The sequence below is a fragment of the Vidua chalybeata genome, chromosome 4 (genome assembly GCF_026979565.1).
Source record: "Vidua chalybeata isolate OUT-0048 chromosome 4, bVidCha1 merged haplotype, whole genome shotgun sequence".
Lineage (NCBI taxonomy): Eukaryota > Metazoa > Chordata > Aves > Passeriformes > Viduidae > Vidua > Vidua chalybeata.
The window spans coordinates 19269239-19296906 of record NC_071533.1 but is presented as its reverse complement, the minus strand read 5'-3'; the positions used below and the strand labels follow the sequence as shown (position 1 = coordinate 19296906).

General features: G+C 42.0%; 1 protein-coding gene across 5 annotated transcripts in view; it reads left to right on the top strand.

Annotated features, from left to right (window-relative positions):
* The window catches only part of FAM13A (family with sequence similarity 13 member A), a 132244-nt gene that overhangs the window by 43956 nt on the left and 60620 nt on the right, over window positions 1–27668 (top strand). For 3 of the 5 annotated variants that reach the window (XM_053939930.1, XM_053939928.1, XM_053939929.1), the window contains exons 6-7: window positions 7387–7559; window positions 10420–10560. In XM_053939930.1, the coding sequence (XP_053795905.1) occupies window positions 7387–7559; window positions 10420–10560 (314 nt within the window). Of the gene's footprint in view, window positions 1–7386; window positions 7560–10419; window positions 10561–22049; window positions 22100–27668 lie in introns of those variants that run through there. The other 2 variants (XM_053939927.1, XM_053939931.1) reach the window with 2 other exon arrangements.

Below are 27668 nucleotides of genomic sequence, written 5' to 3'. Positions count from 1 at the left end.
GTGGGAAGCTGAGAGCAGGAATTGCCACCATAGTCAACCTTCTAAGTTCATTCCTATATTTCTCCTGTGATTGTGATCATCTGGCCATATTTGTGCTTCTTCCTCTCGATGCATCATCTGTTCAAGCTAAGAGTCCAAAGTGGACAAGAGGCAGAAGTTATTCCAAGAAGAGCAATGCTCCATCAGTGTAGTCATAACTCTAGGATTTGGATGTGAATAACTTCCAGTATCCTTGTGGGATACATTCAGGATTGTGACTAAGACTGGATTTTTGTGTTTCTCAAGAGGCCATAAGGTTTGTTGCTGCACAGAGATGATAAGACAATGGACTGTCGTATCTCTCCATTGTGAAGTCATGCATGTTTGTTTTGCTTTTAAGGTTTTTTTTTCTATTTAATCCACCAGAGAGTCCTCAACTTGCCTTTTGCTAAGAATCCTAGGACCCCTGATCTGCAAAGTCCGCATCAATCCCACTCTTTCCTCTCCACCTGGATAAAGCTCTCTTCGGTTCAGAACATTGCCCTGCACTACACTTCCTTTGGCAAACAGATGCCAGGCAGCAGTTGGCCATCGCTGGGAGCTGGTTGTATCTTCTGGCTCAAGGCCCGTACATCTTGTTGCTTTTTGGCGTACATCCCATGCAGACTGCACGCTTGCAGCATTTTGACAGAGCTGCCTGGAGAGCTGTATGGGGCAGGAGGCTGAAGGGGTTCCCTTAGGCAAATGTGCCTGATCTCTTGCAGAAAAAGGGCCTTAAGGTGTTGGTAGTTCACTTCAACAACCTCGTGTTGTTTGTGTGCCATGGGGAGTCACAGGTTAAGATAATCTTACTACTACGTTGATTTCTTAATTTTGAATGTTTTTAGGACAGGATAGCTTTGGGTTCAGGTTACATCTTTCTGGAGTGTACAGTTTTAATATTTAGCCTTCAGGGAAAATTTGGAGTTTGTTCACTCAATATGCTTTGTTTAATAAGAGACATGATTTTGACCTTGAGAGTTTACTGAAACAAAATTACTGGATTCACAGCCAGTGACAAGTAAACTACTTCTGGAGCAAGAAATGCCATATCTGCATAGCTGTGCTTGAGTATCATAGGTTTTCTGAGAGTATTTGCTAGCTCCTTACCTCTGGAATCGAGCAGTGTTAGCAAAAGTGTGTGTTTACTTTCAAGCATTTGAGCAGTTCTGCTGTTCACTGTGGCTTTGGTCAAATACGGAGGCTGTGGTGTTGTTTCCTGAGTTCTGTCAGGCTTGGTGCTGTGACCACTGCCCTGGGGAGCCTGTTCCAGTGCCCAACCACCCTGGATGTCCCCCAGGACACAGGTGGCCCTCCTGGCTGCCAGGGCATTGGCTGACATATGTTCAACTTGCCATGGACCAGGACCCCCAGGTCCCTTCCCATGGCACTGCCTTCCAGCCTCTCATTCCCCAGTCTGTCAGTAGATCCAGGATTGCCCTGTCCCAGGTGCAGAATCTGGCACTTTGCCTTATTGAAGTTCACATGGCTGGTGATTGCCCAGTCCTCTGATTCATCAAAGTCTCACTGCAGGGCCTCTGCAGAGGAAGTCAATAACTCCTCCCAATTTAGGGTCCTTTGCAAACTTACTTAGTATCTTTTAAAGTCCTGTGTCCAAGTAATTCATGAACGTGTTGAAGAGCACAGAGCCTAAGATTGGGCCCTGTGGAACCCCACTAGTGACAAGTCACCAGTGATGTCACCCCAGTCACTGTAACTGTTTATGCGCAACCCATGAGCCAGTTGCTCACCCATCCCATGATGTATTTATCCAGCTGTGTGTTGGACATTTTGTCTAGGATACCATAAGAGACAGCATTGAAAGCTTTACTGAAATCCAAAGGATTCCCTTGATCAACTAGATGGGTTACCTCAACATAAAAGGAAATTAAGTTGGACAAGCAGGACTGGGATGTGGTTTAAAGGATTCCAAAGAGTCTTGCTCTCATTAGGACATCTGAATTTGCATAAAACATCAGAATTTCATTGAACTTTAAAGCTTCATACACTTTAGGGTTGCATCAAATTTATAACTTTGATATCTGAGAAGAGCAGAGTGCAGAGGAGGCACTTTAGTCATCCAATGCCTAAAAATAAAAGTGGAGTAAGAGAAATCCAAATTTGGCAGTGGCAGATGCACATATTGTAAGGATGACCACATTTATAGTGACTTTATGGTTTCAGTATGGCAGTTAATCAAGGAAGGATTTCAAGCTTGGTTTTGAGTGTGGAAGAGAGTTGGTAACTGAATTATTTTTCAAGTATGTGTTGACCCTACTAAACCTGGAACAACTACAGAACAGATCTTTGTCTCCCAGTGTCAGTAATTTGAGATGATGAGGCATCTTTAATTTGAGAAAAACTTCACAATTATAATATTCCTATGTGGTTTTAAAATCAATATTGTAGGTGGTAGGTGAAGTGATGAATCAAGGTGCATTTTAGTGACATTTTTACATTACATTACCTTCTGAATAGAATATGAGTTTTGGGGAGGCATTTGGGCACAAACCCATTGTAAGTAAGACAGCAGCCCTACTAAAGACAACTGTACTGAGGGACAGGACTTGTCACCAGTCTTGACAGGGACATTAAGCCCTTGACCACTCCTCTCTGGATGCAGCCATCCAGCCAATCCTCATCCACTGAGCAGTGCATCCATCAAGTCTATGTCTCCGCAGTTTGTAGAGAGGGATGTGGTGGGGGCTCTGTCAAAGGCCTTGCAAGGTCCAGCAGATAACATCTGCATTTCTTCCCTTGCCTTCAGCTCTACTGTTATGGAAAAAATAGCAGATAATTCAGGTTGGTTTGGATTATGTTGTTCCACAGCCTCTCTAACTTCCTTGTCCCTACTGGTGTAGTCCACATAGCATTCAAACCATGATTTTGGCACTTCCTCACGCACAGAAATTCTGTGCTATGGCCAGTAACGTAATCACACCCTCAGTAGAAGCATAGGAAGAGAAAATGAGAGAATAATGTAAGAAGTGAGAGAATAATGTAAGAAGTGTGAGATGAATGTAACTGAAAAGTCTCACTGCAGCTTTATTCCTGCCTTTGGGCCTGAAATATATCTGGTACTCACAACTGCAGGAGATTTATCCTGTCCAAATTCATTCCAGAAGTCCTTTACTGCAGTAAAATGGTGGTGGAGATGGTGGTGTCTGAGAACTGGCTGCAGTATGAAATTTTGGAGAACAACACAAGTACAGCATAAATACTTGGTCTGCTCTGAATGACTTGAAGGGATTTGCTGTCTCAGCAGGAATTTCCACCAGATTCTCTTGAGGCAATTCAGAGTGACCTAAACCCTCTGGCAAAATTTATGTCTCCAGACAGGGCCTGGTGTAATTGTCATTGCCATTAACACTGGCAGAAAGCTGTAAGCTCTATGTATGAATGGAGTGAGTGGAATATATTTGTTCAAGAGGTTTCAGTGGGCAAATACCAAGTGTGGGTGACTTTGGCAGGTGGCTCATTCCCTGGTCATTTGACTGGGCAGAACTGGTTGAGTCAGGTTGATTAGCTGTCAGGCGTGAATTACAGCTGGCTAATGTTCTCCCTTTCTCAGTCCTTCATGAAGCAGAGGTAATGCTGATGAGTGGACAGATTGACATTAAAGCTTTGTGCTGATAGTAGCCAAATTGAGACTAGAGTGAAAAGAAATCAGCATTCCAAATTTCCATGCATTGCTCAGCCATGCCTGTGTTTTTCCAAAGAAATGTACGTTTTTCTATTCCATGGGATATTTGTATTGATATAGACAACTTCTAAGCTGAAAAAGCACTAGGGTGACAAACCATGAAGCCTTTCAAAAAGTCATATGGACCTCTATGCTTTGGTGGACAACTGTAAGAATTCCATTTGTGTATTAAACAAATTTTTGAGGGAGGTTTCTCTTGTCTGGAAGAGTACTACGTTCATACACCTTTAAAGAAAAAAAATATGCTGTGTATGTTTTAAATACCTTGTGGGTTTTTTGAGGATTACCTTATCCTAATAATATCTTTATTATCCTTTCAGTGATGACATTTAAGTATAAACTCACGGCTAGTTTCTTCCAAAAGATCTACTTTTAGACTTCATAATTACTTAAATCAAATGGGTATGAATTGTCCAATTATTTGAACATGTTTATGCATAGCTTGAGATACTGGAAGTTTTTTGTTTTCCTACTGGAGAACATGAGTGAGGTACTCAGAAAAGCAGGATGACCTTTACTAAGGATATGTCTTCAAACCATGTTGATTCATATGCACAGAGCTTTCCAGACTCATCTGGAGCAGCTTCTGTTCTTCAAGAACAGAGAAAGATTACTCACCATACTACATCAGATCTTTAGAATATGTCAGATTTATCTTTGATCTTTGAACCCAGGAGCTTCTGACACCTCACAAGGAGATGAAACATCCTTATGATGCATCCAGTCAGTTACGAGGAATCTTCTTGTTGGTATTGTGTAGGATGATGTCACTTGGCTGGTCAGCTTGTGCCTCCAGGTGAAAGGTTTTCTTGCTCTTTCTTCAACATCCATCATGATGCATGTTTATACTGGTCATAAAACTGTCTAGTTTCTATTACAACTGCAAACACAGTTCCTTGCATCTGAACTTTGAGACAGCAAAACTCAACAGCTAAATGCAGGATGTACGGTTTAATATTTCTTTGTAGTGTTCTGTTCTTTGGTTCTGTTATTTGGTTCTGTTCTTTTGTTTTTATTAGCCTTTATTGTCCCTTTGATTGTCAGTAGCACCTGCTGCTATTTTGCTTTTATTTGGCTGAGAATGAAGGTGTACTTTAAATTACAGACTAGCAGAGTCCATACTTCCAGTGGCCACAGACTGTAGCTATGCTGTGACAGCCCATAAGATACTTCCTTCAGGCTGAGTCTGATCTTCATCAAATGCAATTTGAGGTTGAGCTTCACCAGAGAAAAAACTTCCAGGAAACAAAAATCAAATCATTTTTTCTTCAGCCGAAGCCTACTCTCGAGGCTTGTCCTTGGATTTATTGGTATCATCTTCCAAAGTGAAGTCTTGTATGTATTTACAAAGATTTGTAGATGTATGTTTGTTTAGTGGTTGGTTTTGCCGGGGACAAAATACTGCTCTGACAGGTGTCACACCACATCAGGCATCTCAGTATGCAGCAGGTCATATGTTCTTGAGCTGAGCTTTTTTAGCCTGGAGGAAAAGAGTTGAAGGGTGACATTGTTCTCTATATGTACTTGAAAGGAGGTTGTAGCCAGTTGGGTTCTGGTCTCTTCTTCAGTGCCTCCAGACCCCAGGCCCTTCTGTCTCCCGTTGTGATTCTCTCCTGTAGCACTGCCATTGTATAGCTCCCCACAGACATGGTTTTCCCCTTTGAAATCACTGCACTGCTGCTGTTTTGTTCCAGCTGGGAGACACTGCCTGGTGCCCATGTGCTGTGTGCCCAGTTCCCATGGTGCGAACAGCCAGAGGCTGCTGCAGGTGATGGGCCAACGGAATGCTGCTGGAACCAGCCGTGGTCCAAAGGTGCGATCCTGACTTCAGGCAAAATGCCCATTGATGTCAGCAAAGTCAGGATCTTACTCAGAGCAAGCAGTCCAGAGGCTGAAACTGGGAAGCTCTCTCAATATGTCTCTCTGATTTCCCTTTGCACTGATACATAGTTTATTTTTCATTTTATTCTCTACAAAGCTCAGTAAGAAGCAGCCTTCTGTCGCATGAAACTTTTCAATGTACACAAAGCATTTGAAAGCAACTGTGAGTGGAATGAAGTACTAGAAACAGAAGTAAAATAAATTTTGCAAAAAACCCTTAGGGTAAGCCAGGTATGAAAAGGAATTCAGAAATTCTTATTTACTGTGCAGCAGATCTGTAACAACTACAGCAGGCAGCAGAACTGAGAAACAAATAGAGAATTAAAGTCATTAGGCGGCACCAGCATTATTTCCTTAGAGAAAAAAAAATTACAGAAGAGCCTGTGAACGTGTGCATAAGTATAATCAGTATAGTGCACTTGAATTTTCAAAAGGTTTTAATGGGGTTGTCAGTGGTTTCTAAAGAAGCAAAGATGTCTTGTGATCAGAAGGGAAAACTTCTTATGGATTAATAACTAGAAAGCAGTAAAAAGATATTATTGGTTTTGTGGTGGAGAAAGGTTTTCTGAGATGTCCCTTAAGCATCTTTGTTGGAATCTGTGCTATTTCACTGTTTCCATAATAACCTAGAAAATACCTAATATACTGCTAATAGAAAAGTATTCAAGGCAGGAAAAACTAAAAGCTGCAGGGCTACAAGGACTTTCCGAAGGCTTCTAATTTACTCTTTATTGGATGAAAAACTGATTAGTTGAGTTTCCATTACTATGTGCTAACTATGTCCACAAACCCCCACAGATTATATAAATGTGTATACTGATGAGCTCCAAATTAAGCAATCTTGAAAGCAAATTAGTAGAAGTTAGAGTTTCATGAGAGGCCACCACTAAATCTGCCTTCATATATAATGCCATATGCAGTTCTGAGTACATTTTAAAAAGGACTTCATAGTAGGTGAAAAGGTGTAGAGAAAAGCAGCAAAAATTATCAAACACACGAGTATGACTTCTGTAAAATGAGAGACTAGACAAGCTCATATTTTTCTGTCTGATTAGAGACCTCTGCTGGAATAGTATAAAGTCAGGATTGGTATGGTGGAGTTGGTTAAGGAAGGGTTACTGGCAAATTCTCATAATTCAAAGCCAAGGGAAAGATTATGTCACTATACCTAAAATAGAAGTACTTTTTAATCAATTTTAATCAATGTGTAACAATGTTGCAAAACTCCCAGCCATTGGATCTTGCAAAGGCTAAAACCAGAAGTGAACTCAAGAGCAAACTGAACTTAATCACAAAGGTTAGGTTCATTGTTTGCTGTTAAAATGAGAGGCAGACCTCCAAACTTGCTCTTCTCTCCTAAGCATTCTTAGGGCACGCGTTGATATCAATTGTCATTAAAAAGGGTAGGAAGGCAGTTGAGAAGAGCTATAATAATTGCTGTTAGCATCTGTTTCTCCAGTTGTGTCAGGAAGCAAATTCAATGCAAACTGTTTTAGTCTGTCTGCTGTGATACAGAAAATAAATATTTATTTCACTTACCTTTCTTTTCTTATTTTTTTTTCTTGCCCCTGCTCTTTCAATAGACACACCTTTATTTTTCTTTAAATAGTCTTTATCAAGCTGAGTGTTTGATTTATATGTATTTTGTAATACTATTTTGCACCTTGTCATCTTTGCTGTTTGTATACCAGTACAGAATGTCTTTCAGTTACAGGTTATGTGAAAGGCCTGTTCTGGCCTTTCTTCTTTTCACATTTCAATTTTCTCTCTTCTTGCTTCTGTAGATGACCAAATCCCCAGCGGAACCATCCAGCCAAATGTGCCTATTGCCACAACCAGGCCAATCAGATGGAATACCTCAAGTCAGCCTCCAATTAACAGACAGTGCTTCATGTGGGAAGGAGGTGGAGTTAGCAGATGAAATCTCCTTTGTTAACAATGATGTGTTTTTCTCCAGGTTAGTGTTCTTTTTTGCTTTTTCTTTGTGTTTTTCCCTTTTTTTTGTTCTGTACCTGCATCTCTGGCTCTGGTAATTTTGAACATTTACACAGTATACTGGGGTGTAAGATAAATTAATGTGCCTTTTCTGGTTGAATCCACACACTCCAAAGCCAGCTGTGTGCTTTGGTTTGCCTCTCCAACATAAAATTTCAAGCATATGAAGGTAGCCTGCTTGGTGAAGGAGTGCAAGTGGACAGGTCTGATCTACAGACAGGAAATAGAAATTACACCGAGCACAAGATGCAACCAAAATGTGTCTCTTGAATAATCAAGTGTATTGGATCTGCCCAGTTTAAGTCTTAACAGATGACTGACTTCATTCTCACTCTTAAATCCAAAAAGGAAGGGGCTTTTGAAGGGTCTTCTCTTTCTGGCAAAAATCATGCTACTGATAGTACTACTTGATTCAGACAAGAATAGAAGACTATGTGTAGAGTATCTATACAAGTATATTTGTGAATTTATCTATGAGAGTCTGTCTGTGTAAAGCATCTATAAAAGTACCTATCTCAAAGAGTATTTTGAGTTTTGATTGCTGGCAGATTGTCTGGTAGGTGAACAGGCAATGAGCATTTTGCTTTCTTGTAAAGTCCTTCCCTGCACATCAGGCTGAACCAGGATCTTTTCATTATTCTCAGGATATTGAATTGAGTCTCTCTCCTCTTGTGTCTAATGCAGCACATGAGGGATTCAAGTTACTGTGGGAAATAACAGTGTGCTACCAAAATATGGAATTGGCCTGATGTGGGAAATAGTGCTATTCACACATCATGAAACACAACCCTGCAGTGTCCCAGCATACCAACCAGGAACACAAAGCAGAGGCAGCACTGCCAGACACGTAATTGAGTGACTTCACTGTGTAAGCAGGAGATGTGTGCTATTCTCAGCACCAGAGCAGACAGACAGTTTACGAGACAAGTTAGCAAATTATGCAATAACACCAGATTTTGGTTCATAGTAATGGTGGGGAAGCTTAGATGTTGAATTTGGTTTCTAGCCCTTGGCAGGCACACATCCTCTTTAACTGTTAGCTATGTTAGCTGTGTGTTTCTTTCTCCCCAAGCTTCCCCAAAAATTCCTGCAGCCAGAACACGTCAAGTTTGTTTACATGGCTTCATCAATCCAGCTGCTTTTCACTGAGATTATTTAGAAATCAATGATCAGAGCAAGTCAGCTGGCAAATTGGAGAAGGCAATACAGTTCTAGCAGCTAGACAAGGCCAGGCAGGTGGGGCTGTGGCAGAAGTTCCAACTTCTTGTGTTGATATGCTGGAGCCTGGCAGGGAGTGTGCCTGTAGTCTGCTATGTGTTCCAAGGTGTAAAGAGAAAGGAAGTGCCCAAGGGTTGAAATAAAGAACTGCCAGGTCTCATGGCTGGGAAGGTGTGTGTGACTGATGTACTTCATGAGGTAGCCCAACAAACTCCTTTAAGAGAACAGTCCCCAGACAAAGTAATTATTTGCTGTAGGGAATCCTCCTTTCCTGTCAATGTGTAATTGCTTAGAAGAGTACTGCTGAAGTATGGTACAGTTGGGCCAGTGCTGGCACTGGACATTAAGCACCAAATGAAATGTGTTTGTAACTAGGCAGAAGCCTGATCTTCATGCTCGAGCCTTGGCTTGAAAGATGTCTGCATCTCTGATTTTATCTGGGAAATTAATGAACTGTAGAAATTAATTCTCTTGTAATCCCATTTTGTTCAAGAATGCCCCAGTTTTCTATCCTGTCACACTTCTGTACATATTTACCTAATTGCATTGAATATCTGTGCTGCTGTTTGCTTCTGTTACTTTTTTGTCAGTCATCTACTGCTGCTGCTGAAGGAGGAGTAGGTAGAGTTTGTTATTTTCTTCCCAGCTTCAGGCTGGCAGGTTGTTGGGCAGGATGGGATGGAGAGAAGGCTCTGGACCAGGAGAAGAGCAGAGAGAGGTATCTAGCAAACCTACCATGCTTGGGGGATACCTGTCTGTGCAACAGGCACAAACCTTGATTCCCTGGCATCAATGTAGAGCTCTGATATATCAGGAATGAGTAGTTTTAAACATGCTTTTGGCAGCCTTGTGCCACTTCCATGTAATTTAAGCCCACAGTGAAGTATTACCTGGTGTTACTTCAGTGCAAGGCTATTATTAGGAGTTTTCACCTTTTTCAGCAGGAGGACTCTGGCATCTGACCTAGATTACAAAGTGTTTTGCAAACACACTGCTATTCTTGTTGGGGGGTTTTGTATCACAAGGTACCAACAGTTCTAAAATAAATCTTATCATTAATTATGTGTAATTACCAGATAAGTTTTAGTCAAACTACTGTATGTGCTCAACTATGATATGATCTTTGTTAGAAAAGAATAAAGGTTGTTTTTGGCAGTGATAATCATTTGCTGTTTCATGAAAACACCTCTGGTTTGTTCCCTTTCCATGCTCAGATACCATGGTATGGGTGGATTAGAAGAGGATGAAGGGCTATATAGAACAGTAAATACAGAACTCTACTTTTAGCAGCTTTAAAAGTGTAGCAGTGAAGAAATAGCCACACACACTAAGCCCCTAAGGCTCCCTCCAGCAAGGATTGTAATCATCAATAAATTTTCCATCTGTTTAATTTGACACTAGAGCCTTCAGGGAGAAATAAAGAGACTTCTGGTTGATTGGTGATTTTTAATACTATTTAAAATGCCTTTTAATATGTGTCTTCATACAGTTGTCCTTAAAATGAAGATCCACATATTAAGTAGCAACTGCAGTTGTGACTATGTCTTCTATAATGACTTACCATTTTTTGAAAATACTGAAAGTCATGTTATGCCTCCTTACAGGTATGATATTCCTCATTGCAGGAATTTTTTGAAGGTGCTGCTGTCATCTGAAATATGCAATACATCAGTTGGAGTCAAAACTTTGCAGAGCATAAAATCTGTATCACCTTCTGTTCACAAGAGTTATCTTAAGAAAATGTTGTAAGTTATGTTCTTTTTTTCTGAACAAAATAGGTGGATTAACTCTATGTACCTGCAGTCCCCACTAGCACATAAGGCATGTGTTGTTTTGAAAATTATAGCTGTATGCCAAGGGCAAACTGCTAATTATGCAGTAGCAGAAAAGTATACCTGTAATGCAGCTCTTGAGTAAATCCAAAAACAGTGGAGAAGGAGAGAGAAAAAGGAAGGGGCAGGAGAGACTGGTCCTCTTAAAAATTATTAAAGTCTTTAGGCAGTATGCAGCCTGTAACTTACTTCTGTCAGTCTCATCTCATTTTTGCAAGAGTTCCCGTGCAGACCTTCAGGGCAGCCAAACCTCCAGAGGCTGGGAACCACACACATCCTTTGTCTTTACCTGGATGAGAGCTACAAGACACACACTGCAGACTCAGGAGCTGGGGAAGGCAACAACTTCTGGACTGGAGAGTGGGCTGGAGGTAATGGGCCACCCTGAGGCCTTACCAGACCTTCAGTGAGAGGAGTCTGGAGTGGGCCTGCAGCTCTGTGAAGCTGAGAGTCCTTCTTTGGGTCCCTCTTTCTTTCTCTGTCTAGAAGGTCTGGTCTTTGAATAACAAAGTCTGCTCAAAGCTCCGGTTCATACATAACTGCAGTAGGAATTGGCCTGATTTTGAATATGTTTAGAGGTACTAAAACTTCAAATAACTGCTTCAAATAATAGATTCAAGTGGCTTTTACTTCAGGGTTAGATATATTAAGATTTACATGGATATAAAGGTAGGAGGGCCTCTTGCAAGCAATTCTCTTGCCTTTTGTGCTAAACTTTGTATACAAGTAAAGAGAAGAGAGAGCCTTCGGGGAGGAGGGAAAATGCTTCCTGCAGTCCAAATATGAAGGGGATTGAGGATGGTGAGCATAAATGTCTTTCCTGATACTGACTCAGAGGTGCAAGCTGTCTGCAGACTTTGGTTGACACTATGCTGGATCTTTTGTCCAGGAAAGGTTGCTGAAATATGCTTTGCTGTTGTACGTGTCTGTTCTAGCACTTGCTGGAGCTGCATCTCTTTGCACTCCTGGGACTGTTTTGAAGAGGGATCCCTCAGTGGGAGAGCTTCCTGCTGTTTGTGTTGCTGTTGGGCTCTGTGCATGTAAATATCAAAGAAGTGAGCTGAGTACTCATCCTTGCCTAGTAATGGTTGGGTGCTGGGGAATGGGTGCCACGTATGGCAGACAGACTTTATGAAAAACACTGTGCAGGTCCTCAGAGCCACAGCAGTTGTTCAGTAAGCCAGCCTTCTGTATTTTGTAGCTATGTCTTTGTGTGCCAGAGATCACAAATTCCTGTTTGTGACTGCCATGACAGCTGCAATAAGATTTGCCAGCAGAGATAATGCTGTGCTGGCTTTCCAACATGTGTGTGTTCTCAAAGAGAAGGTTTGTTTACATCAACCTTTTGTTCACAAAAATCCTTATATCTGGCCTGTGTCCTGAAAGTAAAGGAGCCACATGCCTAGTAGCTTGGTAGCATCCCTAAAATAAAGGGTTGGTTACTGTACCCTGCTGTGCCTTCTTCTTAATGACACTGTGTATTTTCACTGCTAGTTATTGAAGTATGAAAACATACATATATTTGCACACTGAGAAGTTTGTGCTTACTGTAAACACTTTCCCTGTTTATTTGCTTTCCTCTTTGCAGCTGAGGTTTAAAACCAAGGCAAGCCAAAACTTATCGTTGGTCTCTGGCATGTGAAAAGAATTGGCCTGTTCTTGCCAGAACAAATCAAACAGGGGGGCTAGTGTTGTTTGCTTAGCTGACTGTTTTTGTTCAGGTTTGGGGTTTTTTCATTTTTGAAGTCTGTCATGCCAGTACATTCAGTCCCCATCAAAAGTAATAATTTGCCTTACCACTGAGGAGCCTTGCTGCCAGGTTTACATAAGGGATTGCAGCCCGGCAGCAGGCAGGGCTGCCCTCCAACAGCCATGGATTCTTGAAGAAACGATTCAAGAAAGGGGTAAAGGTCTGGAACATTGGTAGGGAGGTGGTAAGCACAGTTGCATCATTCAGTGTGCAGCAGCCTCTGGCAGGCCCTGTTCTGAGCCCTCAGAGAGAACATTTTATGTAAAGTGTTGTTACTTTTTGCCACTTTCTCTCTTTAGGTTGTGTTGAATTAGTATTTCCAAGCTGACTCATTTAACTTTGCAAGTACATTTGTCTCCACCCTCCTATGCAATCAATTCCCATCTTTCTTGCATTGTGGGATGCTGGCAGCAGGAACTGCCTTACATAATGAGTTGTTAAGAAAAGTGTTTAGTTTTCTGAAAACACAACCACAAAGACTTGTGATTGCTGTGTCTCTCCAAGGCAGGTGACTGTGAATGGAAAATCAGGGTGTGGTCTGAGCTCTTCCTGGGTTCTTCTCCCCTGTCTATAGTCCAGATGTAATAACAGTTACAGACTCATGTAATTATGTAGATTTTTTCATGCAAGTCACCTGGGTGGATTTCAGTGTACTTTTCCAAGCATTTGACCTTTCTTTTCCACTCTGCACAGGTTACTCCTTTAAATTAGGCTTTGTCCATCACACTATTCTAACTTTCCTTTATAATTCTACCCATTTTATCTTTGTCTGTCTTTGCAAGATTTACATGGTGACAAATTATGGCTTGTGGGATGGAGAATATTTTGACTCTTATGGCCTGACCTGTGCCACAGAAGTGGAAGTTCATCTTGTAAGCAAGAAGAATCATACGTGAAACAAATATCCGGTGACTATTTGAGGTAGAAGGCACATATGCACTTTTATTGTCATATTGTGCAAATGAAAACAAAAGTTCTTCATTTGGTCCATAAGCCAAGTATATTAGCTTTTCCCGTTTCCTGGGGCAACATCCAGCAGCCTTAGAAATTAGAAAGGGACTACAGTAAATTCACAGTAATTGAGTAACAAAGCTGGAAAAAAACTCACTTGTTTTCTGTACCTCAGGCATTGCTCTCTCAGCTAGAAGGATTCTTTATTTTGTTATCTGCTTTTGCTACGAGGAGGAAGTGCCTACATCTCATGAAGCTGATGGCTTTCTGATACCAACTGGATCACATAATTGATTTGCTAAGGAAATAAAGGACAAATGTCTGTATGATTTTTAAGTAATTTTTAAACAAAAGGATACATGATGTGTTATTGGGAATGCACAGTGAATAATAAGGAGTTTAGGCTAACCTTGGAAATTTTTGTGCTTTTAATATTCATGTGTATATAAACCAAAATACCCATCACTAACCCATGTTTCAAGCAAGTAGGGAAGAAGCAAAGCCTCTGCACTGCGATTTGACTTATTTTTACTTCAATAAGTAGTTCCCTCTCCTGTAACTTCCTTAGGCTGTCTGCTGAAGTGCCTGGTCCATTGTTCAGATGGGAAGGTTCAGCACAGCGTGCTTCTTTTCTGTTAGCTTTGCAGAGCCAGCAGTTTTTGACCACCTGAGGCTGTGAGGTATTCCTTCCCCTGTGGCTCTTCAGAGGGGACCTGGGCCTGTGTCCTGCAGGCAGTCCCCAAAGGAAGATCAGCAGGCAGAGGTCACAGGGTTCTCAGTCAGGTTTGTTTGCTGCTGCAATTTCCCAGTTCAGCTGGGAGAACTGAGCGTTTGGACGTTGTGTTCAGCACGTTGCAGCATAGGCTGCTGGATTCAGCTGTGGCTTCCTATGACACACATGTATATTTTTATTCAAAGTGGTCAGCTGGCTGTCTAATAAGAAGAGGCTGAGCGTGGCATGGCAAGAGTTGTCACTCACTGCTGCTGTCACTTTGCTTGCATTGGTTTGGCTCCGAGCTGTTTCAGTGTTATAAAATCCTTCTCTTTCATAGTCAGTGGCCATGAGAAATTTCCTCTCATTTTATCTGTTGTGAGGAGTATGATCTCAAGCTGACTGCTTATCTACAAATTGCACTTCTTACATTGGCTCAGTGCCTTCCTCCTGGCTGGAGAGGGTTGCAGTTAAGTGTGAAGATAGTTCTGTTCCTGTACCAAAGCTTTTCTTTTCATTATGCACCTGCTGAAATAGTGTTTGTGCTAGGGATGCCTGCAAAGAGAGGCCACTAGGTAGTTGCAAAGAAAAACCAAAAACTGCTTGGTTGTTAGTGACTTCTAGTTGTTAAGGCTTTGACAGGACTCCTGGAAACAAAAGATTCCACCACCAATTCCTCAGGTCCTTTCACAGTCTCAAGCTCTGTGCATTCAGAAAGTTCGAGTCACATAGGGAGGGATTAATATCTAATAAAATAACAATTTTATTGTTCTGCATTATGGTTAGGAACTATCTAGCCACTGTAAAATGATTGGGAGCACTATGAACACTACAACATATTTTATAAAATGTATAGATGTTTCCTTCAAAAAATCCCATCCTGAAACTTCAGAAAGTGTCAAATTGAAAAAAAAAAAAAATCAAGTGACCACTGTTCTAACTGAGCTATTGAGCATCACAGAAAAAAAGTTTCCTCTAAAATCTTGTTAGCTTTTGCTGGATGTATGCTCCTTTAGTAGAAAAATATCTTCTTTTCCCAAGACTCTGAGAGGTGGTTGGGAAGTTGAAAACTTACAGACCTTACCCACGTTGTTCCGAATGTTCCTGATAATGAACTTGTATGCTGAACTTGTTTTCCTGCAGTATCCACTTATGCCAGTCCTGACAGGAATGTCCTGCAGTGGGACAGAAGGGTGTTTGCATGGCCTGGACATGAGCAGAGCGACTAGGCTCAAAGCTGATGTTGCAAATGAGGGGCACAGTAGTGAGCTGTGCTGATTAAGCCCAGTATCTCTGTATCTGGCTGTGCATAAACAACCATTTGTTGTTTCTTGCTGTACACACAGCTGGGCACAGGAAGAAGCCCCAAGGCTGACCTGAGACGACTGTGTTCTGCTCAAATGCAGTCATTTTTAATGGATCTGGTCAGAACTGCCTTTTAGCAGGCTCTCCCTTGCTTCTGTGGCAGATGCATCTTGCAGCTCTAGGCAGAGAGCTGGAGTTATTCTCACCCAGCTCACTCTTGTTTTAGTACTTCCCAGCCAGAGTCCATCTCTCCTGCCGAGTCATCTTTTTCCCACCAGCTCTCCCAGGAGCCAGGCTGGCCACTGGGGCACTGGTGCAAAGGGAGGACTTCTTTCAGTCACTTTGTCAGCTGGAGAAGAGGAGCTATTCCTGGAGGGTTTTTTCTGGAGGGTGACTCTGCCAGACTGCCTCCTTTGCCAACCTGGACAGCAGTTTATCTTTCAGTGGAGTAAAAAGCCACGTGCGACAAACATGAACGGTGTGGCTTGTTCCTCTGCTTTCCTCAGCCCCTTCCCATATCCTTGTTTCTTGTGAGAACTACAAGCATGTCACTTGAAGGTGCTTTAGGAAACAGGGAACATGAAGGGTGCAGAGGTAGGGACTTCAAAGGATAGTAATTTTGTAGAGGATTGGAAGGATGTTTTTGGAACATGGGAAAGTGTAAAAATAGTGACATTTTTGGTAGGCAATATAAATCATGGAGGGAGCACCAGGGACTCACTTAAATTTTTTAAAACCTTTTTGCTAACAAATGAATGCTTGTTCTTCATCATTTTCAATGACAATTGGTCTGAAACAGCTGTATTTTAAAAAGCTTTTGTGCAAACAGTTTTATAGAAATAACAATTCAGTGTTTTAAAGAAATAACAATTTAGAAGAGTGGGAGAAATTTCACTGGACACTAAAATTTAGGAATTTCATTAGATTAGCAAAGCTTTGGAGAAAGCCTGCTTTGAAAATGGTTTGTGCCAGACTGGACTCCTGCTTGTTTGCTTGCTCTCCCATGCTCTGGCACTTGTACTAACTGGTGCAAATGAAGAACCTAGTGACCTTGTCACTCAGCATGCTTTACCCTGTTCCCACAGCAGATTAGCCAGCACAACCATTCATCACTTGTTGCTTTCCCAGGAAACTCTTTAGGAACCTACTCCAAATCCTCCCTCTTCTCCAGGATGGAGGCCAAGAAATAATTTCTGGGTTATCCCATGGGGTGAGAGTCCTTTGGAACAAGTTAAAGCAGCGGACAAGTGGGTGTGGCAGTGCTTGCAAAGGACACTGCTGTTTAATGAAAGGAAGCCACAGCAGCAAATCCAGGTCTCCATGGAGCATGTGGTGTGCTTTGCAATGGGAAATGAACTTCTGTGCTGGATGAGATCAGGAGTGCTGAGAAACTGAAGCTCTGAGAAGCTTTCAGTTTGGTCTATACTTTTCTCTTGTCCCTGCAAGTCTAAAGAACAGTTCTGGAATATGTTTCCTCCTTAACAGATTTTAACTAGCTTAAAAGGTTTATAAGGTAATTTGGCTCCTGAGTTGCAGGAGGGAACAGAAAAGCTATTGTGCAAAACCCAGTATATTCTCCACAGATAGGCCAACAAGGCTTGTATTTCTATGCCAGTACAATTTACAGGGGTAAAATGAAGTCAGCTGAGAGCAACCTGCTCCTCTTTTGGACAAGAGGAGTATCAGTTACAAAAATAAGAAAGAAAACTGCAAATTCCATCTAGACTGTTTGTATAAGGCTTGGTGTTCCTAAACAGAGTCAACTGTGATTTGTAAGAACATTAAAAATTCACTATAATTATTGATTAATTACATCAGTAGTTAATTATTCTCACCACTTTAAAATGTCTTAATTTCTAGCCATAATTTGCCAATCTCTGACTTCCAACCATTGAGTCTTCATCAGTTTGTGAGTATTAGGTCAAGTATTAATGTTTCCTGCATGCATCAACAATTTTCTTTGAAAATGTGTGGGTTTAATTTTTGTGTGCCCTTCATGGTCTGTCTCTTAGCACTCATCAGTTTTTCACAACTTGCTTGGGAATGGGAGTTCTTGAACTGATCAAAGTCTTTTGTAGCAACCAACCCAGCAGGAAATACAGACATAATACACCTTTTCAATGCAATACCCATGTTGATATCTCTGAGGATGATGATAATTTCTTCAGCCACAGTCACACTGGGCTTGTAAGCATGATGTTGTACCCTCATCTTGCACACAGCTCCCAGATTTTGAAAGTTTTAATGCTGGCTTGCATGCAACATACAAAAATAACCACCAGTACAATTTTACATTTACTTAGAAATATTTGAAATATCCTTAAGTGAAACAGGGCTGAGTACCAGCTTTGTAAAGTCACTGTTACTACTTCTAAACCTTTCTGAGGATTCCCCTTTCACTAAATTATGTTTTTAACGTATTAGTTGGTCTTTCTTCCTGTTTGTGCCCTTTTGGAGGGGAGCCTTTTTAATTGTCTGTCTACTTTGTTTGGACTTGAAGGGCCACAGTTTCCAAGTACAGTTTCTATTTACATGTGACGTGCATTTCATATGTGCACACAAGTCTTCTGGCTTGCAGGAGATTTTCCAGGGTATTTATTATTTATAATGGCAGATGTTCATATGCATAGATACTTTTAAGAGGAAAATGTGTCTATTAATATAAGTACGTGTACATAAATAATGGAATTTTTAATTTTGTATTGGTAGCATTTTGAAAAGTACATTTTGTAACTTTCAGTCCGGCAAGATATTACCTTTGTATTTAGTGTTTCTGCCAGAGGGAAGGTATTGCATAACTTAGTAAACATTGTCAGAATAAATTTATGGTATTGAGTAGCATCTTAAAAGCCCTCAGATTTTGTCAGACCAGGAAAGATTGCCTTTCTTTTCTTTTTTTTTTTTTTTTAGTTTTTGAATAGTGTCTGATTTGTGTATGTCTGTGCAGTGAAGCAAGGGATAACTGTTTTTCAGGAGGCAGACAAAACCATATCCTCATAAAATCCATTATTTAGATCACATATCTTTTATCCTCTGGTGCTGCTCACAGATCCTCTTCTCTTCTTGCTTTATATGCTGAGAAAATTACTTGCTGTGCAGCAAAGTATGAAAAGGAAAGAAAGAGGAGAAAGCACTTCTGTAATGATGATTGACAGGAGACTTCCTTCCCAAACGTGCAGTTGTTCTTTAAACTTTGATGGAGAGAAGTGATTATTCATATTTAGTTCCAGCCAGTGTTTTTCTTCCTTTGTTGAAACTCAGTAAGAAATTTACAAATCAAATAGTTTGAACACAGGTGTTGCCTTGGTGTAGGTGCTGAAGTGTGGCGGTATGTGTTGGTATTTCAAGGGACTATCATTTTTATTGTTAGTTGCTGTCTATTTTCCTGAAGTGTTCTCAATACACCAGGGAGTACACAGTCAGTGAAGAGGATGCTGTGCCTGTCCTGAGAGAGGATTTTTCCTCATCCTCTGTTTCTATAGTTGGTGGTACCATAAAGGGCTTCTGTGGTGCATTGTTGGTGACAACAGATGAGTTTGGCCTTTCTGAGTAATATAAATGCAAGAACTATATAAACTTGCAGGAGAGGTTTTGTCTTCTTTGTTTAACATGGGAGAACAAATTCAACAAGTACAAGCAAATCCAAACTAAAATGTTCTATAATCCCAGGTTTTATGTGTGCTAGCCCAGCCTGAGTTATGCAAGTTAAAAAAAGGTATAAGAGGGCAAGGGAAGGGTAAGAATTCCTGCCTCTTGACAAATAGCAAGTTGGTTTTACTGTCAACATCTGTGTGAAGGAAGTGGAATTGTTTGGAGATAAGACTGCAGCTTTCTGTCAGCTTTTGTCTGCCTGCTTTGTGCCACAAATAAATCACTTGTGGTCCCTACACATGAACAGGGGAGGTGAAGAATTAAGATTTGTGTTCTTGTTTAGCAGCTGAGAGATTCAAAAGGCCGTTTCAGACAGTGTCAACTAAAACTAAGGTGACATGCATCCTGTACTACCACTCTTATCAATGGTTGGCCACAGTCCTCAAAAGGAGTTTTAAAAATTTCACTCTGATATTTTTCCATGTTAAAATCTTTTGTTGCAGTGTCTGCAGCTGCTCTCAGAGTAGATAAAACTTTGGGAAACCAGCAATGCTAACAACCAGATAGCATTTTTTCAGCTTTGGTCACCTTTCTTCCAATAGTTGCTGAAGTTGTGTGCCAGTAGGTGCAGGGACACATGAGCTCCTTTTCCTCTTCTTAGTTGTGATGGTTTTGGCAATGTTGAAAGAGACATAGGAGGATGCAAAGGAGAAAGCTGATACCCATTGAGGGGACTGCAAAAGAAGAGAACCGAAACAAAATGTGGATCTGAAGGTGTTGAGGGCACAAGGAGTCCTGCAACTTTACTGTTGGCATCTGGTTAATTTTAGCATGATGCCACAAGCTAACCTTCTTCACTGATGCTAACCCATAAATTAATCTTTCTGGTTATTACAGCATCTCTTTTTGTTAGTGAATTCTTTGTCAAGGAGCTTAGTACTTTTAAACTTATTTATACAAGCAAGTCCCATGGAAGTTATGACAGAATAGCTATAAATTCATAGTACAGCAGCTATTTTAGTTATTCCACTTCTGTTTATTCAGCAAGCTGCTCTAGAGAACCCTGACTTCTTGCCCATGTAGATGGGTCCTTAGTTAAATGTGGAAAATTAAGGTTTTTTAATGGTATCCCAATGGTAACACTCAGTTTATTGAAGTGTAATAAACTATGAATAATTGTGTGTGTATAAAAAAAAGACTGGCCAGGAGAAGCCCATTTGATTTATGGTCAAACTGTGAAATGTTACAAGATGCTTTTGTTTTATACTGAAGTAGTTTTATGTATCAGAGTAAAATCTTTCTCTAATAGTTTTAGTTGCTTATAAGCACATATGGAACATCTAATTTAACAGGAAGTCATCAAGATACTCATTTGATTGAGATGGATAAGATCAGCCCAGATCCATGATGGCAGAGTGCTTTATCAGCATTGCTGACTTTCCTAAAAAGGGGCCCTGTGCTGTGCCTGGCATGACTGTCACAGCAGAACAGGCTTGTGCTGAGGCAATGGGCAGAAGCATTATTAATGCACTTCTTCCAGTCAGCCAGCTGACAGGAGCAGATATTAAACAGCTCAGGGTACTGAAGCGAAGCCATGGCTCAATTGACCCCCGTGTCTCTCTCCATGCTGCTGCCTTCTGAGGCTGCAAGTGCCCACCGCTCTTGATTTTGACAGAAAATGCCCCTGCCTCCTGCTGGCAAAGGTCAAGATCTGTTGGGCATCCCTGTGAAATGTTTGATACCGTCTGCTAACCTGGGAGTGTTGGCTGCTTCTCCAGAAAGCTGATGTGGCTCATGTTTACTTTGCATGACCTACATCTCTATGGAAGTGTTAAACATACAGGTACTAAGCTCCTGCCACAGCTTTCTCCCAAGCCAGTACTAATCCTCACTGGGGTTGAACGGGGTGGTAATTCCAATATTGACTTGAATTTTTGATGATTGGCATGTGCCATTATGTTTGTACCACCTAAAGTGTTGAAAGGACACTCTTAGGCCCTTTTATCAGATTAGGATCATCCCTTTCCCCATCACACAAAGCATGCAGAGTGATAACATTGTTCACAGGCAGGGCAGCAGCAGAAATGTTTCTTTCCCATGCTGGGGAAAATTCCTCAGGGCTTCTGGGCAGAGGAGCTGCAAAGGTGAAAAGTAAAACCCTGGGTATGCTCATTTAGTAGCCATTAAACGTTTCAGTGCAAGACCTTAGTGATTTTATGCTGTTCATTTTTCAAGGCTGCTGTGTCCTGGTAAGTATCACACCCTCTGTGTGCGGTGCTTTTGCTACCGCTCTTCCCAGCCCCATAATTTACCCAGTGGAATGGTGTGATTTGTTATTTCACAGCAGTATTTGGTCAGCAGCCACAGATGTAGAAGCAGAAGTGCTTGAGAATAGCCCACTGGGAACATGAGTTCGGCTCAGCAGTTGAAATGTGAAGGGAAGATGAGCTCTCTTTGCAGTGGGTCAGAACTGGGTGGCCAGCTACGGCACAAACCTTTCAAACCGCGCTAGTGTGTACCGCAACACGAAGCGATCAAGTTTAGAGGTTTTGCCAGCCCTGCTAGACACTGATCCATGGTAAATGTGTGTGAGGGCAGAGCCAGAGCAGCCCTGCCAGAATGTCGTGGAGCTTTGCGGGGCTTTGGGTGCCCAGGGCACCTCGCCTGCCCTTCCCGGAGCAGAGCACCCCTGCGGCCGGGGAGGGAGCTCGGGAGAGACTACATTGCACCCTGGGCGAGTTTAGGGAGAAGGGCGGTGGGTTACTGAAAGGGATACAGAAGACCTTGTAGGGTCTTTCTCTTGAAAAGAGCCATTAGCCCTGAGCTTGTGGCATCTTTTGCAGGCCCAGAACCAACTGGACATCGGAAGACGCTTTTGGTTAACTAACTGTGCTTGCCGAGCCCGGTGGGGCGAGCAGGGACAAGGGCCGCGGCTGGGGTGTCGCAGGTGGGGAGCCGGGCCGGGGCGGGCCGTCGTCAGCCGCCAACCCGGGCCCGGCGGCCCCTTCGCCCCTCCCCGGGGCCGGGCGCTCTCCGCGGCGAGGCGCTGGCGGCGCTGCGGGCGCGGCGAGAGGCGCAGCGGGCAGCCGGGCGGGCAGCGGCTCCATGGCCAGCATGGCGTGCGAGGTGATGCCCCTGCAGAGGTACGTGTCCAGCCCGTACGTGTCCCCCGGGCAAGCCCAGGGCTTGTGCCGGGATGTCCGGCACGGGGGAGCCGGGACTCGGACCCCGCCTGGGAGCGGGAATACCCGGGAGTTGGGATACCCGGCCCCGCGCCGGGGCGGTGCAACAAGTGGGGCTATTAGCGGATCTCCGGCGTCCTTGGGCGGAGAGGGGGATTCGATGTAGCGCCCCGAAATCCACACAGCGCTCTCCGTGCGGGGTAGGAGCGTCTCTCAGGTGTAGAGGGACCCCGGCCAGCCCAGGGTCTCCGGCGGCTCCGTGCGCCTGGGCAAACCCGAGCCCTCCGGCGGCTGCTGTACTGCGGTACGGGAGCGCGGCCGGGCTGACCCTGCGCACAGCCCACCTCCGGCTGGCAGCTCACACACCCAGCCTGCCGCAGCATGGGCGAGAGTTTAGTTTTCGGAGGAAAAGGTCTGGGTGTTTCCAGGATGCCAACGCACACCTCCCTTCAGCACCAGCTGTCAGCGAGTACCTGTGCTGGCATGTGCTCCCGCCACGCTATGGCAGGGACAGCTGCAGTCAAGCTTCTGAAATGGCAGGGCACAGACCCGCTGCGGGGAGGAGTGTACACAGCCCTTTCATTGGGTCATCAAGTTCTTATTTTTATTTTTACTATTCGTTCAGTTCTCAAAATTAAGCAGTCCCTATCTCCCCTAGTTGTATTTGAATCTTTCTGTAATCTACAAAACAGTAAATAAAAAATTTACTGTGCCATTTCAGCACTGTGGTGGTGCTGTTTCAGAAGAAGCTGCAGAGTTGCTGCTTACTTGAACACAATAAAACAGTAACTGAAATTGCTGCCCAAACTGTTGTTGCCTTGATAAAGTGCAGGGTCTTCTGCAGGTAGATGTGGAGAAAGTCTCTTTGGTGCTATTGGAATCATGGGGTTCCATGTTGATGACTGCACAGAAACAGAAATATGGTTTGAATGTCTTAAAGTGGTCATGGTGCATCATTTCTATTTGAAGGACCAGTCTCACATAATATTTTTAACCTTTCAAGGATCTGACTGTCCTATCAGTGGTCGGAACAAGTGGTTGTTGTTGTGCTCTTGACTCTTCACCCCAGGGGAAGATAGGTTTCACAGGCTGGCTCTAATTAGACTATTTGTTGTTGCAAGGACTAAGTCTCGATTCAGTTAGAGATGCAGTCAGCACTTCAAAAATGAGGCATTTTCTTCAAACTCCATTAAGCTGTAAGCATGGTACAGAATTGGTTTTGAGTTTTTCAGTTAAAATAATTCACACAATTCTGGTTTCTTTCCCATCTCCTTCATCTATTTTTAGGCTGTGTATACTGTTCTTTTTAGCACCTTGGGTTTTTTTGGCAGAGATTGCCAGATCCCTTTACAATGGCATTCTCCAGGTTGCACCTTTATTTTCCTGTTCTTCCCTCCCTCAGGGCAGAGTTTCGCTGGCTCTGAGGAAAGCTGATACCTCCAGTATTGGTTAGTACCAGCATGGATAGCACGATGTTTGTGGTTGCTGTGGGGTAGACAGGCTGATGTTGCTGTTCCAGCTGAGGGCATGGTTCCTGTTACTAGATTTAATCAGAGTAGTTGCACCCTTCAGGTTCTGTGATTTAGGACACTTGCCAAGCTGAAAGAATCTGTCTTTCCCTCCCAATAAAGGGAATGAGCTGCCTGCAGTAATCACACTTGGTTCCCTTCCTGGGTGAGGGAACTTGCTCCTGCCCATCTCCTGCAGGTGCTCTGCTCCATACTCTCTTTGGGGCCACAAGGCTGGCCATGCTGTGCCGTGCTGGCCATGGAAACCCTCCTGTGCTGAAATAATTCAAATGTGTAGCTGATGTGTAAAACTTGGGAGAGGGAGAAGGGCTCTGTGTCTACCAAGATATGTGTGAGCTGTGAATCTGTCTTCCAGAAAATCATATAAAGTGCTTGCACAGAGCCATATGGACTATAATGGTGTCATCCTATATATAGGTATCTGTGGAAAGGCATCTGATGGGTATGGTGTCCTGTGGTGAAGAAATGACAATGGGGATATCAGGGTTATATTTCTTTGCATGGGAAGAGGTGGAAGGCCAAATGCATTGAATCCTCACTGCAGGAGGTACTATTGCCCAAGCACTGTAGAAGGCACCGGTGAATGTCACATGGATTGCATCACTGATTTTCCAACAACTTACCCACCAGTAATTGTCTCTTCCATTGCTGTTAGGCTACCATCTTTTCAGAATAGCATTAGCTTACTTTGATATCCCAGCTTCCTAGTTAGAGCATCACTAATGCTGTTAATGCATGTTTTAATTCATGTATTCTAGCTCAGTCTATTGCAGATTTAACAACAGCTGTGCAAAGCTGAAGCCTGTGGCTGCCTTTGTCAATAATATCTACCAGTTTCTATAGGAGATAAGAAAGGCAGCTACACATTTGGGCCTTGTTTGTGATCGATGGCCCCTGTTGCTTAACAAGTCAAGGTAGTGGAAGAGTGAAGCCATCACAAATATTTTTAGCAAGTGCATCGGAAAGCAGTAGGGAATGTGACTGATCTGTTTCTAACCTGTACAGCAGCAGTTGTCTGCATGGGCAGTCTCACCTGCAGTTACCAGGATTCTTTGATTTACCTTACTGGTTGTTTGTTTGGGATCTTTCACAAATACCCAGCAGTTTAGCCCAAGAACACTGCTGTATTTCACCACCTTTTTTTTTTTTTTTTTTTTGTTTTTGTTTGTTTGTTTTGGGAGCAGTGGTTGCTGTCTTCTCTTTATCACATTTATGAACATTTTTGTGTGTAAAGTTGTACTGTAAATAAGTCTGATCTTTTGGACTTTCTTATCACTTTCTATCCAAGGTACTGGGAGTGCTTGACAAGCCCTAATGAAGTATATTCTGGAATATGGATGTGAAATATGCTCTCTGAGGGTGGAGAGAACTTGAATCTAGTTTTTTCTTTGCTTGCTTTCGGTTTGGGTGGGTTTTTTCTTCTGGTGGAAGAATGAAGAAAAATTTAAACCTGTGGCTCTCATCTTCCTCAAGTCATAGCTTGTTAGAAAATGCTATGTGAATTTTTTGTCTTCCAAGCTCAGATTTGACCCATAGCTGGGTACCCTGTCTTTTCACAGCTGTGACATGGTGAGTGTAGGAGCCTGTGGAAGCTGTTCCTCAGTACCACTGGGGGTGGAAGGCTCTGACTAAAAGAGGAAATTGGTGTGGAAATTTTCTTTGGTGTTTGTCTCTGAGGTGTCCACCTGATTAAGCAAAAAAATATTAATATTTGCCTAAAAAACTGGCCTCTTATATACCTTTATTTGAAGTGTGCAAGCTTTTAACAAACAATCCTGAAACTGAAATCACTGGTTACCTAGTAACAATTCTTTGCCATTATAATGCAACAGGTATGTGTGTGTTATGCAACTTCACTGTTAAATTCTGAGAAGAGGTGAGACTTTGGCTCGTACATTCATTCTGCCTCTTTCTGAGCTATTTTCTGGTTTTATCCTAGTGAAGACTCTTGCCAAACCACAAGTAAAAGAAAAGACAGTGCCCCATCTTTCATAATAAGAACCAACTAGCTTAAGAAGTAAAAACAACAAAAGTGAGCTGTTTAACATTGACGTCATTTTAAAAATGATAAACATATTTGCAATCTAGGAAAATAGTAAGCAGACAATAATTACACAAAATTATGCTGTCAGGGGCTCCAGGATATTCAGGTATGTTAATATAAATGGAAAATCTGCCTCTTGCTCACAGCGGCACTTAATCAGCAAGAAGTTCTGCTCACTTCAGCTTGCCATGGGATAGCCTATACTTCCTTGATCTCTAATGTTGCTTTGAAGTAGGAGGAGGTGTGCAAAAAGCCTTCAGTATACGTTTTTTCCTATTCAGGTAAAATGCTTCAGTCTCAGTTCCTCCTCACATACAGCCTGTGCAGTTATGCCTCTAGATAGATGCCTGTGCAGTGTAATTTATTTGAGAGGTCTTTAGGAAAAACATGCTGAAGAAACATCTTTGAGGAAGATGATGGGATCCTTTGGAGTTCAATATTTAAACCAGTTCACACACACCCAAGTAACTGGAGATATTTTGCATAGTATGATATTTTTGCAGAATATATGAGTTCAGAGTAAAGAAGCTGGGTTGTCAGCCTTGGATTTTGACATGTGGCTCACTTGCTGAGTAGCTTACGTAAGTTTCAGTGGTATGCACAGTTAGGTATAAGCACAACTATTGTGAAGACTGGAGATAAATATCTGAAACAACACATTATTAAAGTTACTCTTCCGGGAAAATGGAAATGTTGGCATGGAAATAACTCTCCCAGGAAAATAGCTGTTGAGCATTTGTTTTTTAAAAATGGCATATATGGCATTCCCTCCTCCCCCTCTGTTTAATATAGAGCAAGGGTGGCATTGCTCCAGGATTGAGGGTAGGTCGTGACTTAAATGATGACCATTATATCACTGCAGTGTTATGATTAAATTTATGGTTAATCTTGCATCAAGAATGGTATTATTCTTTCTTCTTTTGCATAATGCATCTCAATATTTATTTGAAGGAGGTTTATTTTGAAGGATTTATTTGAAGGCAAAAGCTTGTGTTGCCTGCTATTTCTCATTTGCAAAACCATTGCCTTTTACCCACTGCTGTGAAGCACAAGCTCTGAGTAAATAGCTCTATTGAAGAAAATAAGCATGCAATAAATTTTCATGAGCTATTTCAATCTTGCAATTTTTTGCAACATTGAAATAACTTTTATGGGGTAATGACTTGGGTGGGTGAAGAAGTGCTGAAAAATTTGTGAATAAGATGAGACCTTCAGCAAAAAGCACTACTGTGGCCTCAAAATCAATGTTTCCTTGAAGCTGTTTTTAGTGATGCTGGTGTTGAATGTCATAATAAGTAAATAAACAATATTAAAATTCTCAGTAGTTGCAAAAATTGTATGTCTTTTAATCCAAGGAGGCATAGGTGTTCTGAATGATGAGAAGAAAACAAGAGGGGGATAAGTTTGAAGCCTTAAGAAGTCACCCAAACATAGCCTTCCTTCTCCTCCCTCCAAAACCTGCATAACTTTTGATATCATTAGTAATTTGATGTCACTGAATTTTTCATTGGCTTTTTGTTTGATTGCATTAAAAATAGAAGCAGCTATTGCTTTGCATTAAAAAAAGTATTCTCACTAAAAACCAACTACATTTCTTTTGAAGTTGAGAATTTCTGTGGTAGAATAGAATAGCCATTCCCTTATCTAACATTTGAGGTCAGAACAAACAGAGCCTCTGGCAAAGCAATAGGAAAACATGACCTTGTCTGAGCAGCAAGACCCTGCCAGTGTCTAGGCCCTTCATCTCTGGTGCAAAATGTTGACCCGTGAGTCAAAGTACATTTTCATAATCATAGAAAAAAAAAATTCCAACCAAAAAACCCCAAAGCTAAAATCTGGATTTTTTTTTTTTTTAATTTCATCGACTAAATGTCCCATTTAAGTTTTGAAAAGAGATGTGGAGTAGGAAAGCAGCAGTAGCTTTGTAATGGAGGTTCCAGTGCCAGGAAGCTAAGAC